We start from the raw sequence: 17,255 nt of genomic DNA on the forward strand, positions 1-17,255 counted from the left end.
AAATATATAAAGAACTCATAAAACTGAACACCCAAAAAACAAATAATCCAATTAAAAATGGGCAGAAGAGGGGGACCTGGGTGCTCACTCGTTGAGGGTCTGCCTTCGGCTCAGGTCATGATCCCAAGCCTGAGATGGGGCCGGCATTGAGCTCCCTGCTCAGCTGGAAGCCTGCTTCTCCCTCACCCACTCCCCCTGCTGGTGTTCCCTCTCTGACTATGTCTCTCTCTGTCAAATAAACAAACAAAATCTTTTTTTAAAAATGGACAGAAGACATGAACAGAGAGTTCTGCAAAGACATCCAGATGACCAACAGGCACATGAAAAGATGCTCGCCATCGCTCTTCACCAGGGAAATGCAAATCAAAACCACAGTGAGATGCCACACCAGTCAGAATGGTTGAAATGAACAAGTCGGGAAACGACAGACGCTGGCGGGGATGCGGAGAAAGGGGAGCCTCTTGCACGGCTGGTGGGAATGCAAGCTGGTGCAGCCACTCAGGAACAGTGCGGAGGTTCCTCAAAAAGTCGAAAATAGCGCTACCTTACGACCCAACAATTGCACTACTGGGTATTTACTCCAAAGGATACAAAAATACTGATGCAGGGGCACTTGGGTGGCTCAGTGGGTTAAAGCCTCTGCCTTTCGCTCAGGTCATGATCCGACAGTCCTGGGATCGAGCCCTGCATCGGGCTCTCTGCTCTGCGGGGAGCCTGCTTCCCTCTCTCTCTGCCTGCCTCTCTGCCTACTTGTGATCTCTCTCTGTCAAATAAATAAAATCTTAAAAAAAAAATACTGATGCAAAGGGATACATACATGCACCTCTCTGTTTATAGCAGCATTAACTACAGTAGCCAAGATGCGGAAGCAGCCTAGAAGCCGGGTCGGTCGGTCCCAAGTCCCTGCACAGCATGGGGCTTGTATCCAACCTTCCAGAATGCCACGCAAGACCTTTCTACAACTTTGAGCTAAGCAAACTGAAGAACTCCATTGAAAAAGAAAAAAAAATTGTTTTCCTTCCGTTTCCTGCTTCTTTTCTCGCTAGGACCTGCTCTCCTGCTTTACACAAGCGTCATCCTATAAACAGTGTATGTCCTCCTTGCAGAGGATAAGGAGTTAGCGATTTCTCTAGAACAGACAACACCTAAGGAAGGACCAGGCGAGAAGGACGAGATGAAACCATCACATGGGTGTTCCCGGCCACCGGCACTCAACATCTCAGTGCCACGATCCCAGGCTCCAGTGGATAACTGAGTCACGACCGACCTCTGGATGTCTGAGCCAGCACACAGCAGACCGCCATCCCAATAAGAACCCCAAAGAGGAGACTCCCTCCTTTCCTGAGTCTCCCGACGCTCTGGAAACCTGCGCTCCCTCCCGCCGTAGACCCTGCCGTCACCTCCGTTTCTGTCCCGCGGACCCAGGGACACTGCGGGCTGGTCCTGCGGGACCCGCCCGGCCTGCCTCAGCTCCCAGACGCAGGACGGCGGGACACCCCGCGTGGTGGTGTGGCCTCCGTCCCCGCTTGCCCGCAGATCCCCGCACGTGGAGTTCGGGCTGGATCTGGATCCAACAGTCCGAGAGGGAAAGGGCGTGACCCCGCGCGCCCAGGGCTCTGCCGCTGCTCCCCGGGGCTCGGGTGTGCGCGGGCCTCCGGACCCCGGGCGACCCCCATCCGTGCACCCTGCCGCCAGCCCTCACGGTCCTGCACTGGGGGCCGGTCCCCGCGGCCGCGGCCCTCCCTGCATGGCGCCCGCAGCCGAGGGGGCGCCCGGCCTGGCTCTGTGGGGCTCCTCCGCGCGACCCTCGGGGGTCAGAGGTGGCTCCGGGCCGTTCGGTGCCCTGCGAGGCCGCAGTTCCCGCGCGGGCGACACGGCGGTCGGACGGCTGAGCCCACGGGCCGGGGTCTGCGGGAGAACGAGCGAGGGCGCGAGGCCGAGAGGAGCGGGAAGTCCCCACGGCCCCAGCCCTCCGGCTCTGACCCGGGAGCGCGGGACCCAGCGGCGCCCCCGCCGGCCGAGCTCCCACTCCGGGGGCTGCACCTCCGCCGGGACGCAGCTCGCCGCGCCGGGCTCCGGGCTCCGGGGCTCCCGACCGCGGCCGGAGAAGAGCAGGGCGGCGGGCTCGGGCCCCGCGCGGCGCCGCTTCTCGCCCCGCGCCCCCCCGCCCCCCCCGCCCCGCGCCCCCGCCGCCCTCCGGCCCCCGCCGCCCCCTCGCGACCGCGTCACCAGCCCTGCCCCTCCCCGTGCCCCTCCCCTCACGGAAGCCCCGCCCTCCACAGGCCGAGGCCCCGGCGCCCGGACCCCGCGAGGCACGCCGGGAGGCCGGCGCGGGCAGGTGACGTCATCAGCGTGCGACGCGCCCCGGACGCGAGCGTGCGTGCGTGCGTGATCGGCGTCGGCTGGACTGCGTTTCCCAGGGGGCCGCGCGGCACGCCCGCTTCCGGCGGACGGCACGGGACCCGGAAGCGGCCGCCGGGCGGCGAATCCCGGGGCGACAGGTCGCTCGGAGGGCGGCGGGAGCATGCGGGGCGGCCGGCGGCCCGCGGCGCGCGGCGCGTTCGTTCCCCCGCGGCGGTGGCGGCGGCGGCGCGCGGCGGCTCTCGCGTGAGCGGCGGCGGCCGGAGCAGCCGGCAGCGCGCCGGGCGGGCGGCGGGGCCCGCGGCTGCGAGGCGGGCCGGGCGGGGCCGAGGCGGGCGCCGCGCTCGGCCCGGGGGGCGGCGGCGCCATGTGGAGCGGCCGCAGCTCCTTCACCAGCCTGGTGGTGGGCGTGTTCGTGGTGTACGTGGCGCACACCTGCTGGGTCATGTACGGCATCGTCTACACGCGGCCGTGCGCGGGCGGCGGCGGCTGCATCCGGCCCTACCTGGCGCGGAGGCCGAAGCTGCAGGTGAGCGCGGCGGCCGGCGCGGCCCGGCGGGAGGGCCCTTCCCGCCCCGCGCGCCCCGCCGCGTCCCGTGGGTGGTGCCCGCTCGGGGCTCCCGCTGCCGGCGCTGCTCGCGGGGGAGGGGCGCGTCCCGGGCTTGCGGGCGGTCGGGGCGCGCCCCCCGGGGTCGCCGCGGGACGCGTGTTTCCTGCCGGGGCTGTGGCGCCCGACGGCCCGCGCGTGTCCCTGCAGCTCAGCGTGTACACCGCCACCCGGTCCAGCCTCGGGGCCGAGAACAACGTGGACCTGGTCCTCAACGTGGAGGACTTCGACGTGGAGTCCAAGTTCGAGAGGTGGGCGTGGGCCGGCGCGGCCGTTGCTGGCGGGACGCGTGGCGAGGGGGAGGCGGCGCGCGGCGGTGCGCTCCGGGGAGCCGCTTGCACCGCAGTCCGCTGTGGCTCGGGCCGGGAGGCTCCGAGGTGCGGACGGCAGCTCATCCCGTCGCAGCTGCGGGGTCCCCTGGGCGGGGGAAGGCAGTTTTGGAGAAAATTAATGTAGAACGTAACTGCGGGTGAAGCGGTGGAAACGCTCGAATTGCGACAGTGGCTTTGAGAAGCCGCGTTTCCCTTACAGCTGCGGCGCCCAGGATCTGGGCGAGGGTGACTTGGAAAGCAGTGGCTCGTCAGGAGCCCGTGTTCTTCCTCTGAGGTGTCGGGGAGGCATCAGACAGGGCAACGGGACTCTGGGGCGTGCTGGAGGGAAGGTCCTCGGCTCAGCCCGCCGGGGCAAGAGCCGTGGGAGGCCGTGCGAGGGGCAGGGGACGCGATGAGCCTGGGGTCAGCCTCAGCCTGCCTGGCCCCGGTAGCCATGACCGAGGCCAGGAACTAACTTCTCTGAGCGCCCGGAGACGGAGGCAGGAACGGCAGGTGCGTTCAGTGTTCCGCGTAGCCGCCGGCGTCTGTAGGGACCGGCCTGTGAAAGCCGGCACTTGGGGATTCAGTGAGCCCCGGCAGGTGGGTTTCGGTTCTAGTACTTCTGAACTAAGATTAGTTCAAAGCAGCAGAACTTATGAGGACATTTGAGGTAACCTGCCCCGTGTGTGTACGCGGGTAACCTAACGTGGGCACCACTGGAAAACAGTCCTTTTTTTTGTTCCAGGACAGTTAACGTTTCTGTACCAAAGAAAACGAGGAACAACGGGACACTGTACGCCTACATATTCCTGCATCACGCCGGCGTCCTGCCGTGGCATGACGGGAAGCAGGTGCACCTGGTGAGCCCTCTGACGACCTACATGGTCCCCAAACCGGAAGAGGTCAACCTGCTCACCGGGGAATCAGCTACCCAGGTGAGTGTCTGCATGACGTCACCGGCCAGCTGAAGCCTGCACCGTCCCCTGGGAATGCACACGCACATGTTGCTACCTGTATGGCTTCTATCTGGAGCGGCAGTGACCCCTGAAAGTGAAGCAGATTGATGTAACGGGCGTGACCGCTGAACCACTTCCCATGGGTTTGCAGACGGTTTTCATGCCAAGTTAGTTGCATGTGGTTCAGGTAATCCGGTCATAGGTTTCCTCCCAGGCGGGGGCCCGCTCAAGCTCCCGGGAGCGTCTGTGCTCCCCAGCCGGGCGTGGGGCATGTCTTCCGTGAAGCTCACCCACAGGCTTCCCTTGCGGCTGGGAGGCTCCCGCCCTGGCTATAGGGCAGGACGCCTCTTCGGTCTTTACTTCGTTCACAATCGTGAAATGGGGACTTGTGTGGGATTCATTTTTGTATTCGAAGGAAGGTTCATGTATGAGGAAACTGGAATTCTTTGAGGTGGTTATTTACAAAGCTGTGGGTAAAGCAAAGGCACGTTGGTATTTGAGTCTGTGTGGGACGGAAGATGAGATCATTTCTACACGGACACGTAGCTTTCCGGGAAGCATCTGTGAGCCCGCCCCATGTGGGGTCCCCTTGGAAAGACCCCTTCAGCTCTTTTCTCTTGGGGACAGTTTGGCTCGGCCTCTTGGGGCTTTCCTGGGGCATCAGTGAGTTGGTGGATCTTAGGGCTTTGAAGGGGTTTCTGCAGTGTACAAGAGCTAAATAAACATTCACTGTTAGTGTTCCTTGAAATGGTTTTTAAAATAAGCTACTGTAGCTGAACCGCTCTGTTTAGGTGGGAGGTTCACGAGATGATCCTGGAGCCGACTGTGTCAGTTAGATCTGGAAGATCTTCCTGGCAGGCCTGGCTGCCGCGCTGAATATAGCTCTGTCTAGGACTGACGCCCAGTCCCAACGTCTGTCCTCCAGACGACTTGACAGACGTGGTCAGGGAGCTGAGTCTCGGTGCCGGCGGCAGGGCTGCGAGTTCCCAGCGCCCACGCCTCCTGCAGCTGGCCCGGTACTCACCCTTCTCAGAACCCCCGAGGAGCGAGCCAGGCTGGAGGCCTGAAGCAGGCGTCGGTGGTGCACAGCAGGGACCCTTCGGCTTGTGCTGGAGAAGGGAGAGAGGCTGTCACTCTGGCGGAGCCGGCAGCTGTGGGGCCCCACACTCTGCCAGATACTGCTCCCTGGTCGTGCTGTCTCAGGATGTGGTCCTGGGTCCCCAGACTGGGCCCAGGGACGGCCCCTCCCCCCCAGCACCGGGCTTTTCCTGCTGAGTCATTCCTTTCATGTAGCAGCAGCTAGAAGCCGAGAAGAAGCCGCCGAGTGCCCTGGACGAGCCTGTTTCTCACTGGAGACCGAGACTGACCCTGAACGTGATGGTGGAGGACTTCGTCTTCGACGGCGCCTCCTTGCCTGCCGACGTGCATCGGTACATGAAGATGTAAGTGCCGCTGGTCCCGTCGGGGAGGGGGAGCAGCGCTCCGTGGGCCGGCGCGGAGGGTGGGGGGCGCCTGTGGGAGTGTGGCCCCGCAGACCCCAGAAACAGATGGGCCACACCAGCCTCCCTGAGCCACCCCTGCAATAAGGAGCGCCCCAGACCCCGGCCCCCACTCCGGAGTCCTGCTGGTCGAGATGGCCACCGGAGCGTGCGGCTGTGTCACGCCACAGCCCCTGGAGACTTGTCTGCGTCCTCGGTCCTCTGTTAGCGCACTGTGTTTTGCTTCGACCGGACTCATTTATGTGAACTGAGAATCGGTCTTTAGGTCGTTGTGGGGCCATCACGAGGCGAGCACGAGTGTTGAAATCGCTTGAGCAACTTAGACTGTCCTGCCCCTTAACAGGCCTGAGGCTGACGGCCACACGGCTGCTAGAAACAGCTGTGACGAAACTCGTTTTCCTGGTGCAGGAGTCACGGTGGTCATCACAAGACTTTTCTGTTTTTTAAAAGTTAAAGTTTACTATTGCATGTACAAGACAGTAGCATAATTAGACACGTAGGAAGTATAAAAGGGTCGTGAAAAGCCTCCTGCCTCCCCACCAGGTGCAGACAGCAGCTGAGTTGAATTTCCGTTTTCCCTCTGCACGCCTGGGTCCTCCCGGTCCAGGCATCCATGAGCTTGTCGCTCTCCAACGGCCTGGGTGGTGTCCTGCTCTGTGGCCCCTGGAGTTTCCCTCCATGGCTATGACCGGAAGAGTGTCTAGTTATACCCCCTGCTTCCATGGGGAAGGTGTGGCCAGGGGTCATGTGGCCAGAGGCCTGTGGAGCCGTGGCGGGGTTTCTCTGGGGGACATCCAGCATGTGCGCCGTGTCTCGTTCTTCCGACGGTGACTCTGGAAACTGCTCCCCCAGGATCCAGCTGGGGAAGACGGTGCACTACCTGCCCATCCTGTTCATCGACCAGCTTAGCAACCGGGTGAAGGACCTCATGGTAAGCGCTCCCCCCCCACCCCCCTGGCCCTGCCAGAACTCACCCGCACGTTCCTGACTTGGCGAGGGCTGCTCTGGGGGCCTCCGTGCCCTGAAAGGAACTGGGAGGGTTCTGCGTGCGGGGCACATAGGGCCTGCGGGAGAGCCACGTGTCGTTCAGAACAGCTCGCGCACGTTGCTCCGTCGAACCGCCGTCCTTCGGCAGGTGCAGAGTGGCCCAGGGCGGGGCCTGAGCCAACTGCGCCTTTAGGGCTAGTCCCACATGGTGTCACCATCCACCATGGAGCCTTTGGCCTCCCCCTGGGCAGGGCTGAGCTTGCGGGCGGAAGGGAACTCACACCCTGCCGGCTGGGGCAGATCGGGGGTTCCGTGAAACACAGCTGACTTTGGGCAGTGATGACCACATGACGGGTTTCGTGGAAGGTCAGTTACCTGCCCCAGGCTCGGTGTGGATCACTGCACAGACGGTCTGACGCCTTCTCCCCGGTCCGCGGAGGTGTGTCTGTCGTCTGTGTCTCGGTTACTGCGGTCACAGGTGGCCTGTCCAGCCTCACTGGCACAGCTGGTGGCCGCCCTGCCCTGTGGCTCGTGGACACGTCAGCGTTGCTTGTGGACGTGCAGCAGCAGGGGCTCTGTGCACGGCCATGCCGGAGTCTGTGCTCCTCACTAGCAGATGAGACCAGGGTGTGGGAGCTCAGGTGCGCGTGAGGTGCGCGGCAGCGAGCAGGAAAAGAGGCGCCTGTTCTGGGGCTCCCCCTCTCCGGCCCCTGCCCCAGCTCTGCCGCCACCTGCTGGCCAAGGAGCTCAGAAGTGGCCTTCGCTCTGCACTGTTAACCCTGACTCTCTGGGCCCGCGCTTCCCTCTGGTGAGACCCCGCATCTGCGGGGCCTGTGGGCCAGAGCGGGCAGTCGTTGCCCCCCCGGCGCCTCCCGGAGTGTGCCGAGCGCTCTGTGCAAACCTGGGCCACGCCGGCCCCACCAGAGCGAGTGCTCCAGGCTTGCCCAGGCCCAGGCGCCATTCCGACAGGCGGGAGGGCAGCGGGGAGGGGAGGCGGGAGGCTGTGGGGCAGCGTCTGCGGGCACCTGCACTGTCCCCATCGTCCTGTGGGCTTAGTGGCTTCATGGGATGCGGTGCTTCTCGCTTCGCCGTCCTGTGATGTTAGGGCTTCGTCTCACCCAGCTATTGCCGGAAAGAGCATCATCTTTGCGGCACAGCCGCTCGCCGGAGCTTGGGCACTGACCCCCAGGGTTTGGCCCTGGCCTGCGCCCACCTGCCCTCACGCGGGGCGCTGCCTCGGGGTGGGGTGCGCCGGCACCTGAGTCGGGCTGCTGAGTCGCGCTCACCGCCAGGGCTTTGCTCAGTGAGCGAGGGTCACGTTCACGTGGTGGTGTGGCTCGTGGTGCTCACATACTCGCCAGAGCCCTGGAGGAGTGGGGGTCAGTGCCCCACGCGCCTCCAGACCGGGAGCGCGCCCTCCTCCCTGGGCCAGCCCCCCCCGCACGCCTGCACGCTGCGGGCTCAGGGTGCCGCCTTCCTGAGGCTCTCTGTTGTGCCCGCTGGCCGTGCAGCCCACACCCAGTCTCTGTGGGGAGGCGTGGGGGCTCTGCCAGCCCGTGCCCAGCTCATCGGCAAGAGCGCGTTCCTGGTGCGTCTTGGTGCCCCCTCGCATCGAGGTGACGGGGACAGAGGGATGAGCCGGCCTGGGTTCCGGGGCACACGTGGGGTTTGGGTGGCTGAGAGGACGAGGGCTTGTCACTCAGAGAAGCTTTGCTTCGTGAGGTCAAGGTGGGAGCCGCCGGCTCAGAGAGCAGACCGTCACTCCTCGGGGCCGGGGGCGCGAAGCGGGGGCTTCCACCCTGTGGGACGGGCTCGGCGGCGGGAGGGACACGTGCTCACGGCCGCCCTCCTGCAGGTCATAAACCGCTCCAGCACGGAGCTGCCGCTCACCGTGGCCTACGACAAGATCTCGCTGGGGCGGCTCCGCTTCTGGATCCACATGCAGGACGCCGTGTACTCCCTGCAGCAGTTCGGTGAGCGCTGGCCCGAGCGGGCGGGGGGTGGGCTCTGCTCGGGGAGCCCTGGCACGTCCTGGCTTGAGCCACTTCTGGGCAGTGCCGCGCACTTGGCCCTGAGGCCGAGCACTGGCCTTGGCCGCTTCCCCGAGCTCAGGGTGCGTCCCTGTGGCTGAGGTGTCGCTGACCTCATGCGCCGACTTGCTCAGCCCGCGTCGTGTTCCTTCTTCCCTCTCAGGATTTTCAGAGAAAGACGCGGATGAAGTCAAAGGCATTTTTGTTGACACCAACTTGTACTTCCTCGCACTGACCTTCTTCGTCGCGGCGTTTCACGTGAGCGGTCACAGGGCTGGTGGCTCTGGGGGCGCCATTGGCCTCAGCCCAGGCTCTGTGCGGGCCTGAGAGTTTGAGGCCGCCCTGCCCGGGGCCAGGCGGCGGGTGCCTGGACTCTGGACCCAGGTCCCTGACCCCTTGAAGGACTTGGGTTTTGTCCACTGGTCTTGGAGGCATTTTGGGAAGAAAGGAATCCAAAATCTGTGAGGTTTGCGGAGGACCCTGTGATACAAGCGCTCTGTTACATCATTCTGGCTCCGTGATTTTAACATCAGGGATCTAATCTTCGAACAGAATCCCTTTTCATGCAAGGAGCCTCCCAGCTGGTGGAGGGAAGCTGGACCGGAGGGCAGGTGGGGCGGGAGTGGGCAAGGCCGGCACGGTCCCGACTGCCCGGCTGCAGCTTTGCAGCACTGAGCTGGGGAGCCGTGCTTTGTCCGAGGTTAGGGTCTGTGAGCGCTCATGTGCTTCCAAGGTGGGCACTGCCCACCCCTGCGCTCCAGGTCAGAGCCACGGGACCCGGCGAGGGCAGTAGGGTGGCGTCCCCGCGGGCGCACGGCTCACGATTGCGGTCAGACGTCCCGTAGTTCTGGCGGGCTGGGTGAAACACGAGGCCGCGGGCTTCTGTGGCGCCTGGCGTCCGTCTGGCTGTGTCCTTGGACCCGGGTCGGGTCATACCCGCAGTGCCTAGGTGGAGGGCAGCCTGGGAGCAGGGCGGGGTGCACAGTGCCGTGCTCCTTTCTTTGCAGCTTCTGTTTGATTTCCTGGCGTTTAAAAATGACATCAGCTTCTGGAAGAAGAAGAAGAGCATGATAGGGATGTCCACCAAAGCAGGTGGGTGCTCTCGGGCTTCTGGCCGCTGCCGGGGCCCGTCCTGCGGTTGGTAAAGACAGGTGTCGAAGGCTCGTCTTGGAACGTGAGGTGTGAGGTTGTCCCTGACAGCCGCCGGCTGGGGACCCTGTGCGCTAACGGTGCTGGGGGAGGGACGTGTCCGGATCCCACAGCGCGTCTGGTAGGCCTGTGACCTGGGGGAGCGATGGAGGCCGCACGGCCGGGCCCGCCGCGGCTGTGACAGACGCTGGGTCTCGGAGTGTGCTGGTGTGCGGGTGCGGGGCACGGGCCTCAAACAGAGGAGACAGCTCGTTTCTCCAGCGGCGACGGCATGGCCGAGGCTGGGCTCGGCCGCCGGGGGGACCCCGTGTCATTCGTGTCTCACATTGTTCCGTCCTGTTCTCTGGCGTTCTCAGAGTGGACGGGGGCCCCCACTGAGTCCTCCTGCCCCTCTTGCCCTTCCTGGGGAGCGGAGGGCAGACAGCAGGTGCTGTGGGACCCCGGGTCCCCAGGCTCCCAGGTCATGCCCGCGTCCCCCCAGTGGCGCCCCAGCGGGCGGGGCTCTGCAGCTTCAGCAGACGGTGCTGAGGAAATAGCAGGGTCTTCAGTGAGCACCATGGGCTGTGAATCGGGGTCTTAAAAGGAGAAGGCAGGGTTCTCGAGAGAGAGGGGTTTGTTGCGGAGTCGGCGTAGAGAGGGGGTGGGGTGGCCTGAGAGCACCGGGAAGCGAGTCCTGGTCTGTGCCCAGCTCCAGCCTGTCTGTACACTCTGTGCGTCGGGGTGTCTGCGAGTGCCCTGCTCACTCCGGTAGCTGCGGGACCTGGTGTTCCGCGTGCAGGACGTTTGCCCGGCCACGTGCCCCACTGCGGGTTAGCGAGGGAAGGTGTCCTGTGAGGCCTCGGCTGTGTGCTTGTGGGGGTCGTGCCTGGGATGGACGGGACATGAGGTGTGGGGATGGGTTCGGGCAGGGGAGGGGCTTGGGGGGCTGGCAGGCAGGGTTGGGTGGGGGTAGTGGTGCGTGGGGCTGACGGGACTGCGGGAACCCGGGAGGCAGGGTGAGAATGGGGCAGGGCCAGACCCTCAGCTCAGCACCCCCGGTCCCCAGTGCTCTGGCGCTGCTTCAGCACGGTGGTCATCTTCCTGTTCCTGCTGGACGAGCAGACGAGCCTGCTGGTGCTGGTCCCCGCGGGTGTCGGCGCTGCCATCGAGGTGAGTCGCGCGGCCGTGCTTGGCCCCGCTCTTGGCTCCGCGCTGAGTCTGACGCCCAGGGGTGCGGGGAGGGGGGTGCCTTGCACGGGCGGGGCGGGGCAAGGCACAGCGGCCACTGCGGCCCCAAAAAGCAGCCGCCCGTCACAGCCATCTGCCGGACGTTTGCCCCGCTGGGTGCAGACCCAACAGCTTGCGCGGCGCTGGCTCCTGGGGGAAGCCAAGTGTGGGACGCGGCGTCCCGGAGCGTGGCGCCCTGTGGCAGCCCTGGTGGTGTGGGGCTCAGCAGAGCGGTCCTGCGGGGGGCAGCTTGGGCCCAGGCCGTGAGGACGGGGATGGGGCTGGGACGTGGGGTCAGCGGAGGGGGGTGGCGGGCCTGTGCCGCTTCGCGACGGCGCACGGAGAAGAACGAGGCACGGACTTGGCCGCGGCAGGGCAGCGGGGGCGGCAGGAGCGAAGACCGGCGCTCGGATGGCTCCTCGGTCTCGTGTGTCGGAAGTAGGGACCGCCAGCACGGGAGCCGCAGTAGGCTACGTAGGCGCGTGGGAGGAAAGGCCAGTATGGGTGGCGCTGGAGTGCGTGACCTGTGGGGAGCCCGACCCAGACTGCGCGCCGCCCTGCAGGGCGCTGGCAGAGAAACGGCGCGGGCGGTGTCCGCCCTCTGTCCGCCCTCTGTGGCGCGGTTTCCGAGACACGCATCGCCCCCTCCCCAGAGGCCTGTTGCCCACGCACGGTTTTCTTAAGGCCTGACGTGAGCTGGCTGGCCGGCGGGCGCGGTCTTCCACGGCTCGTGTTGGAAGCCGCGCGTGGTCCTGAGTGACGGTACAGGCCGAGACGCTCTCCTCCGGCCTTCAGTGCCGCCCTGTCCCGGCCCCGGCCATGGTCCCGTGGCCCTGACCACGGGCGCTGGCCCACGTGCTGGTCCGGTCAGAGATGGCGCTCGGTCCACCCATCAGGGAGCGAGGGTGGGGACCCTCCCGGGGCCACCTGTCACCGTGTGGAGCCCAGCTCAGGAGCAGCTGTGCTGTGCTGGTCGCCCCTCGGTGAGGTGGTGCGAAGGGGTGGGTCCCCCAGAGACCGGGAACGGCAGGGCTTGGGGCAGAGGCTCGGGGCCTCCTAGGGCTAACCAGGAGGAAGGTGCCGGGGAAGCAGGGGGCAGGCAGGGTGGGCGGGTTCGGGGCCTCGGCCGCAGGAGGATGGCCTGCAGAGGGCCAGTTCCCTGGGTGCAGAGAGGAGGCGGAGTGTCCACGTGGGCAGACGGACCTGATGGTTAGGCGTGTGGGCCGTGAGGTCCGTCGGGCTGGGCTGGCGGGGCCGAGCAGGCAGTCACCACGGCCCCTCAGCTTCCTGGGGTACGTTCTGGGGGCTCCTTGGTCCCAGAGCCTGAATGTCTGCTCCTCTTTGCCGTCAGCTATGGAAGGTGAAGAAGGCCTTGAAGATGACCGTGCTCTGGAGAGGCCTGAGACCCACATTCCAGGTGGGGGTTTCTGCCTTTGAGACCGCGCCGCTCCCCCTCGGCCGCCCCCCTCCCGCCACACACTGGTCAGCCCGCATGCCTGGCCCAGAGCGCCTCCCACGCGTCTCCCGGCGGTGCTCCCGCTGACAGCCTCACGGGCCTGACAGGCTGGGGTTGGGGTTGGTCTGAGGGTCGTTCACACACTCTGCTTTTGCTGCCGTGACGAACCCGCTCAGGAGCGCTCGGGGCTCACAGTCCCTAGCTCTCTGGGTCGTGAGCCATCAAGGACGGGGACCGAGGCAGGAGAACGAGGTCCGTCCTGTTCCCCCGGCGAGGGGACGTGCTAGTGGACATGCTCCTGCCTCACATAGCGCTCGCTGTGGCCCTTGAGGACCTCTTTGGGTCCTGGGTGGCTCTGACTGGAGCCTGGAGCCTGGAGACGTTCGGCTGGGGGTCGCCACGTGGGTGCACCTGCCCGTCCGTACGGGGCTGTCGCTGCGCGGGTCAGGGGCCTGCCTGAAGTCGGGCGACTGACAGGACCATATTGGGTTTTGTGACAGTTTGGCTCTTACAGCGAGTCGGAGAGGAAGACGGAGGAGTACGACACTCAGGTAGGCAGCGAGAGGGGTGCTGGGGCCCACTGGAGCCCGAGGGGGACACGCGGGCGGCTGGGCTTTCTGACTTGGGGAGGGAAGCTTGGGGCTTCTCTGTGTCCCGGTCCTGGCAGGGAACCTGTGCCGAGGTGTCCCCAGTGGTTCGTGTGGGGGCTGTGATCCCGCGTTGTGCTGCCGAGACTCTGGGGAGCCCTGTACGTGGGGGCCCGTGTCCTGAGGCCGGCGGCCCCCGCACTGCTGTGGGCACGCTTCCTGCGTGGGGACTGTGGCCCGCTCTGCTTCCTTGGCGCCTTTTTGCCCTGGGGCCCTGCTGGGATCCCAGTGTGGCTCCAGACATGCCCCGGGACGAGCCCCGGGATGCGCCGCACGCAGCTCGCGGGGGTCTCTGCATCTTCATCTCCGGCAGCTCTTTCGTTGGTCTCCGGAGGCTGGTGGGCTGCCTACCGCCCGCATCCCGTCCGGCCTCGCTCCTGGCGGTGTGCGTTCCCCTGCGCCCGTCGTCCCAGCACCGTGCCCGAAGCCAGGGTCGCTCGCTCTTCGTGCTTGTCTTTTCCCGTCGCGCGGGGGAAGCTCACGGAGGTGGCCTGTTCCTGGCAGGCCATGAAGTACTTGTCCTACCTGCTCTACCCTCTCTGCATCGGGGGCGCCGTCTACTCTCTGCTCAACGTCAAGTACAAGAGGTAGGACGCTGCCCAGCCCCGCGCTGCTGCACGTCTCCCTGGGGACACCCCTCGGCTTCTGGCCTAACCCGGCCCGCCTCTGTGCCCCGTGCTCCCTGCGGTGTGGACAGGGGCAGGGCCTCGCCCAGGGGACCTCAGTCTGCAGCGAGGGCGCCGAGGCTGTCGTGCAGGGCCCCGGGTGTCCGTGGCCCTGGTGTCTGGGACGGGGGTGGATGTGTCCGGACAAGGGGAAGCCGGGTCAGGCAGCGTGGCCCCCGAGTACAGACGCAGCCCTGACGGCTGGACCCCAGCTGCGGTCTTCGTGCTGCCAGGAGCTCTGACGGAGAACCCCCCAGTGCGGGTCTCTGGCGGTCGCCCGACACTTATGTTCCCCGGGGGAGGACTAGCCACGCAGGTGCCTGAAGCGGCGCGCGCTCACACCGGATGTTTGTGACATGGTTTCCAGAAGCGTGCTGCGGGGCGGGCGGGGGCGCGGGCTGGGCACGGCGGGGCGGGGCTCACAGCTCGCTTCCCCTTCCAGCTGGTACTCTTGGCTCATCAACAGCTTCGTCAACGGTGAGTCGTGGGCCTCGGCCCCGCCCCTGCCCCCGCCCGCGGCATTTCAGCAGCTGCTCTTGGCTCCGCATGCGCCTGTGTGGGTCGAGGTCGCCCAGCAGGACCTTTGCTGCCGCCCGGGCTCCGTTTGGGGGCCCCCAGATGCCTCATGTGTTTGTGGGAGCCCCACTCAGTCCGCTGAGCCCCGAGCCATGCGTTTCCTCCTCGCGAGAACAGCTCCGGGCCGCGGGGAACAGCCCTGTGTGCACCCGTTTCCCGAGGGCAGGCCCCAGAGCACAGCGCACCGCCTGGCCCTCGAGCCCCGTGCCCGGGCTGTGTCCACATCTTGGGGGTGGGGGGTGGCCCGGCCTTGCCCGGTCCAGGCGCTCTGTGGGCAGCAGAGGGCAGCAGGAGGGGCTGCCGGTGTGCGGGCTGTGGGCGGGGACCGTGGCTGTACCACGGGGCATCAGCTCTCCTGCCGGGACACGGCGCCGTCGCAGCCCACGTCTGTCTCACAGGGGTGTACGCATTCGGCTTCCTGTTCATGCTGCCTCAGCTGTTTGTGAACTACAAGGTAAGCCTCCCTCCGCGAGCGCCCCGCGTCTCCTGTGCGGCCAGCCGCTGACCTGCCGCGTGTGTCCTGTCCTGTCCCCAGATGAAGTCAGTGGCGCACCTGCCCTGGAAGGCCTTCACCTACAAGGTCAGTGTCCTGCTGGGCGGCACTTCACGGGGGGGCGGTCCTTTGGGCCGTGGTGGTGACTCGAGGACAGAGGTTCTCTGACCGTCCTCCCAGCCGAAGCCGTTTTCTTTAATCAAAGCCACGTTTCTTTTGGCGACACGCATCAGAGTGTAGACCCGCACCTGCCCCCAGGGGCCCCATCCCCAGACACCTCCGACTGCCGTGGGGTCATCCTGGCGGGACGCATCCCACACGGTGGCGCTTAGGACCATGTGGCCTCCCGAGCGTGTGGCGCGGTTTTCAGGGGAGGCTTCAGCTCTGCCGCTCCAGATGCTGCAGGACCACAACCAGTTGTGAGGAGCGGGGACTCGGCCACATTCCTAGCCCGTGTTTGTGGGGCAGCCCTCGCAGGCCTCGCCGTCTGGGGAGACCTGGGCACCCCAGGCCAGCAAAGCCGGCTCCCCCGGCGTCCAGTGTCCGCCTGCACTTGCCCGTTCTCTGCCTTTTTGATGTCGCTGGGACACCCGCGGTCACACGTGGTGTCTGCCGAGCGGCGCTCTGCTGTCTTTGACGGGGGTGAATGGGGCCGTGCGCGGGGCGGGTGTCTCCGGGAGCCACCCACGGCCGCGCTCCTCCCTTCCCCGACCCGCCTGCAGGCTTTCAACACGTTCATCGACGACGTCTTCGCCTTCATCATCACCATGCCCACGTCCCACCGGCTGGCGTGCTTCCGGGACGACGTGGTATTCCTCGTGTACCTTTACCAGCGGTGGTGAGTGCAGAGGCGCCCGTACTGCCGGCCCCCTGGGCGGGAGACGGTGTGCGCGGGGAGACCGCCCTTACTGTCCGGTGAGACGGGCTGGTCTGCGTGCAACCGTGCGGCTCTGGCCGGCCGCGCGTCCCACGGTATAGCAGCACGTCTCCCGACACCTGCCGCACGCCGCTGAGCACGGAGGGGGACGCCACCCTGAGCTGTGTGCCAGCCGGGCCGGGTCCCCTGGGGACAGGACCCCCGCCTGCTTCTGCCTCAGCTCAGCTGCCCTGGGTCCTCGGTGGACCTCGAGCACAGAGCTCCATCCTGATTGTAAAAACGCACACACGACGGGTGGGCACGAGGGAATCCCCGAGTCCTTCTCCTGCGGCAGCGGGGCCGAGCGCCTCCAGATGGCAGAGCCCGAGGGCATCTTGTCCTTGTAGGCTTTATCCCGTGGATAAGAGCAGGGTGAACGAGTTCGGGGAGTCATACGAGGAGAAGCCCTCACGGAAGGCCCACGCCGAATGAGTCGCCGCCCAGGCCACGTGGGGTCGGCCACCGCGCGGCGGAGCTGGGTCGTCGGCTGAGTATTTTGGATGCTTCTGGTGAAATCCCCGGACGTTCCATCTTCTGCATTGCCAAAACCTGAACATTTCCCGTCACCTCCCGAGTCATTTCATGTTGCCATGGAGAGGGGCCCCGGTGGGGACGCCTGCCCCGCACCGGGCTCTGACCGTGGGCAGCACGGCGCCGGGGGCGGGGGCGGCACGTGGGTCCGTGAGCTCTCCGTGGTCTTCGAACCCATTCCGTAGAGACTGGGATTAAATGGCTTTCTTTCTTTTTGTTTAAAATTTGACTATTTTAAAAGCTTAATGTACGTATGTTTCTATTTTAAATAAATTTCTCTGGCTGTATTGTTTTCTGGGCCTGGGACGACGGGCGTGGGGGGCATCTCAGTGGCTTCACTCCTGTTCTCGGAACTGCATATGCCGTGGGCGTTCACACGGCAAATTTCAAGGCTGCTTCTGGAGCGCTCACGTCCCAAACCTGTCTGTGCACCTGGTGGTGAGTTTGTCACAGGGCCACCACCGGCCTGACGGATGGTGTTTTTTCGGAATGCCCCAGGTCGGGGGGAGCGGAGCGGAGTGGCAGGGCAGGAAGCGAAGGTGGGCGCGCTCTGTGCCGTCACCCTTGCGGCTCTGGCCTCGCAACGGGCGAACACGCGGCTGCTGTCACAGTTTGGGGCTCGTGCCCAGCATCTGCTGTAGGGCTGCTTCGAATTCCAACTTTCGCTGTGGACTCGGGTCTGCTGTGTCCGCACCGGCGGTGCTGAGCTCCTCGCAGGGCAGAGGGTGGAGCCGATCGCTGTCTGCAGGGGGCCCGGGCTCAGGGCACACGAGTCTCCCACCTGTTGCCACGCACGCTGACCGTGCACCGTCGCCACAGTCCGTTCACAGCGGGAACCGCACGTGTGCGCCTCTCAGGAGCCCGC

At 65.6% G+C, this 17,255-nt stretch overlaps 2 protein-coding genes across 4 annotated transcripts; both read left to right on the forward strand.

The window, feature by feature from the left end:
• Positions 1–1,462: 1,462 nt before the first annotated feature.
• LOC123939321 (formin-like protein 5) lies at positions 1,463–2,611 on the forward strand. The gene is made up of 3 exons (XM_046001181.1): positions 1,463–1,618; positions 1,651–2,312; positions 2,421–2,611. The coding sequence occupies exons 2-3, from the start codon at positions 1,748–1,750 to the stop codon at positions 2,609–2,611; spliced, it is 756 nt and encodes a 251-aa protein (XP_045857137.1). The 5' UTR covers positions 1,463–1,618; positions 1,651–1,747.
• A 22-nt stretch (positions 2,612–2,633) lies between these two features.
• CLPTM1L (CLPTM1 like) lies at positions 2,634–16,677 on the forward strand. 3 transcript variants are annotated; one of them, XM_045999721.1, is made up of 17 exons: positions 2,634–2,890; positions 3,119–3,219; positions 4,025–4,214; positions 5,529–5,677; positions 6,587–6,665; positions 8,577–8,694; positions 8,915–9,009; positions 9,759–9,843; positions 10,946–11,049; positions 12,458–12,523; positions 13,077–13,113; positions 13,714–13,796; positions 14,317–14,351; positions 14,849–14,904; positions 14,986–15,030; positions 15,666–15,781; positions 16,207–16,677. In XM_045999721.1, the coding sequence occupies exons 1-17, from the start codon at positions 2,729–2,731 to the stop codon at positions 16,222–16,224; spliced, it is 1,539 nt and encodes a 512-aa protein (XP_045855677.1). In that variant the 5' UTR covers positions 2,634–2,728; the 3' UTR covers positions 16,225–16,677. The 3 variants fall into 3 exon arrangements, with proteins under 3 accessions (XP_045855677.1, XP_045855675.1, XP_045855676.1); XM_045999719.1 differs by having other exon boundaries at positions 2,635–2,890; positions 13,063–13,113; XM_045999720.1 differs by having other exon boundaries at positions 2,635–2,890; positions 5,532–5,677; positions 13,063–13,113.
• The last annotated feature ends 578 nt before the right edge of the window (positions 16,678–17,255 follow it).

The sequence above is a fragment of the Meles meles genome, chromosome 3 (assembly GCF_922984935.1).
Source record: "Meles meles chromosome 3, mMelMel3.1 paternal haplotype, whole genome shotgun sequence".
NCBI lineage: Eukaryota > Metazoa > Chordata > Mammalia > Carnivora > Mustelidae > Meles > Meles meles.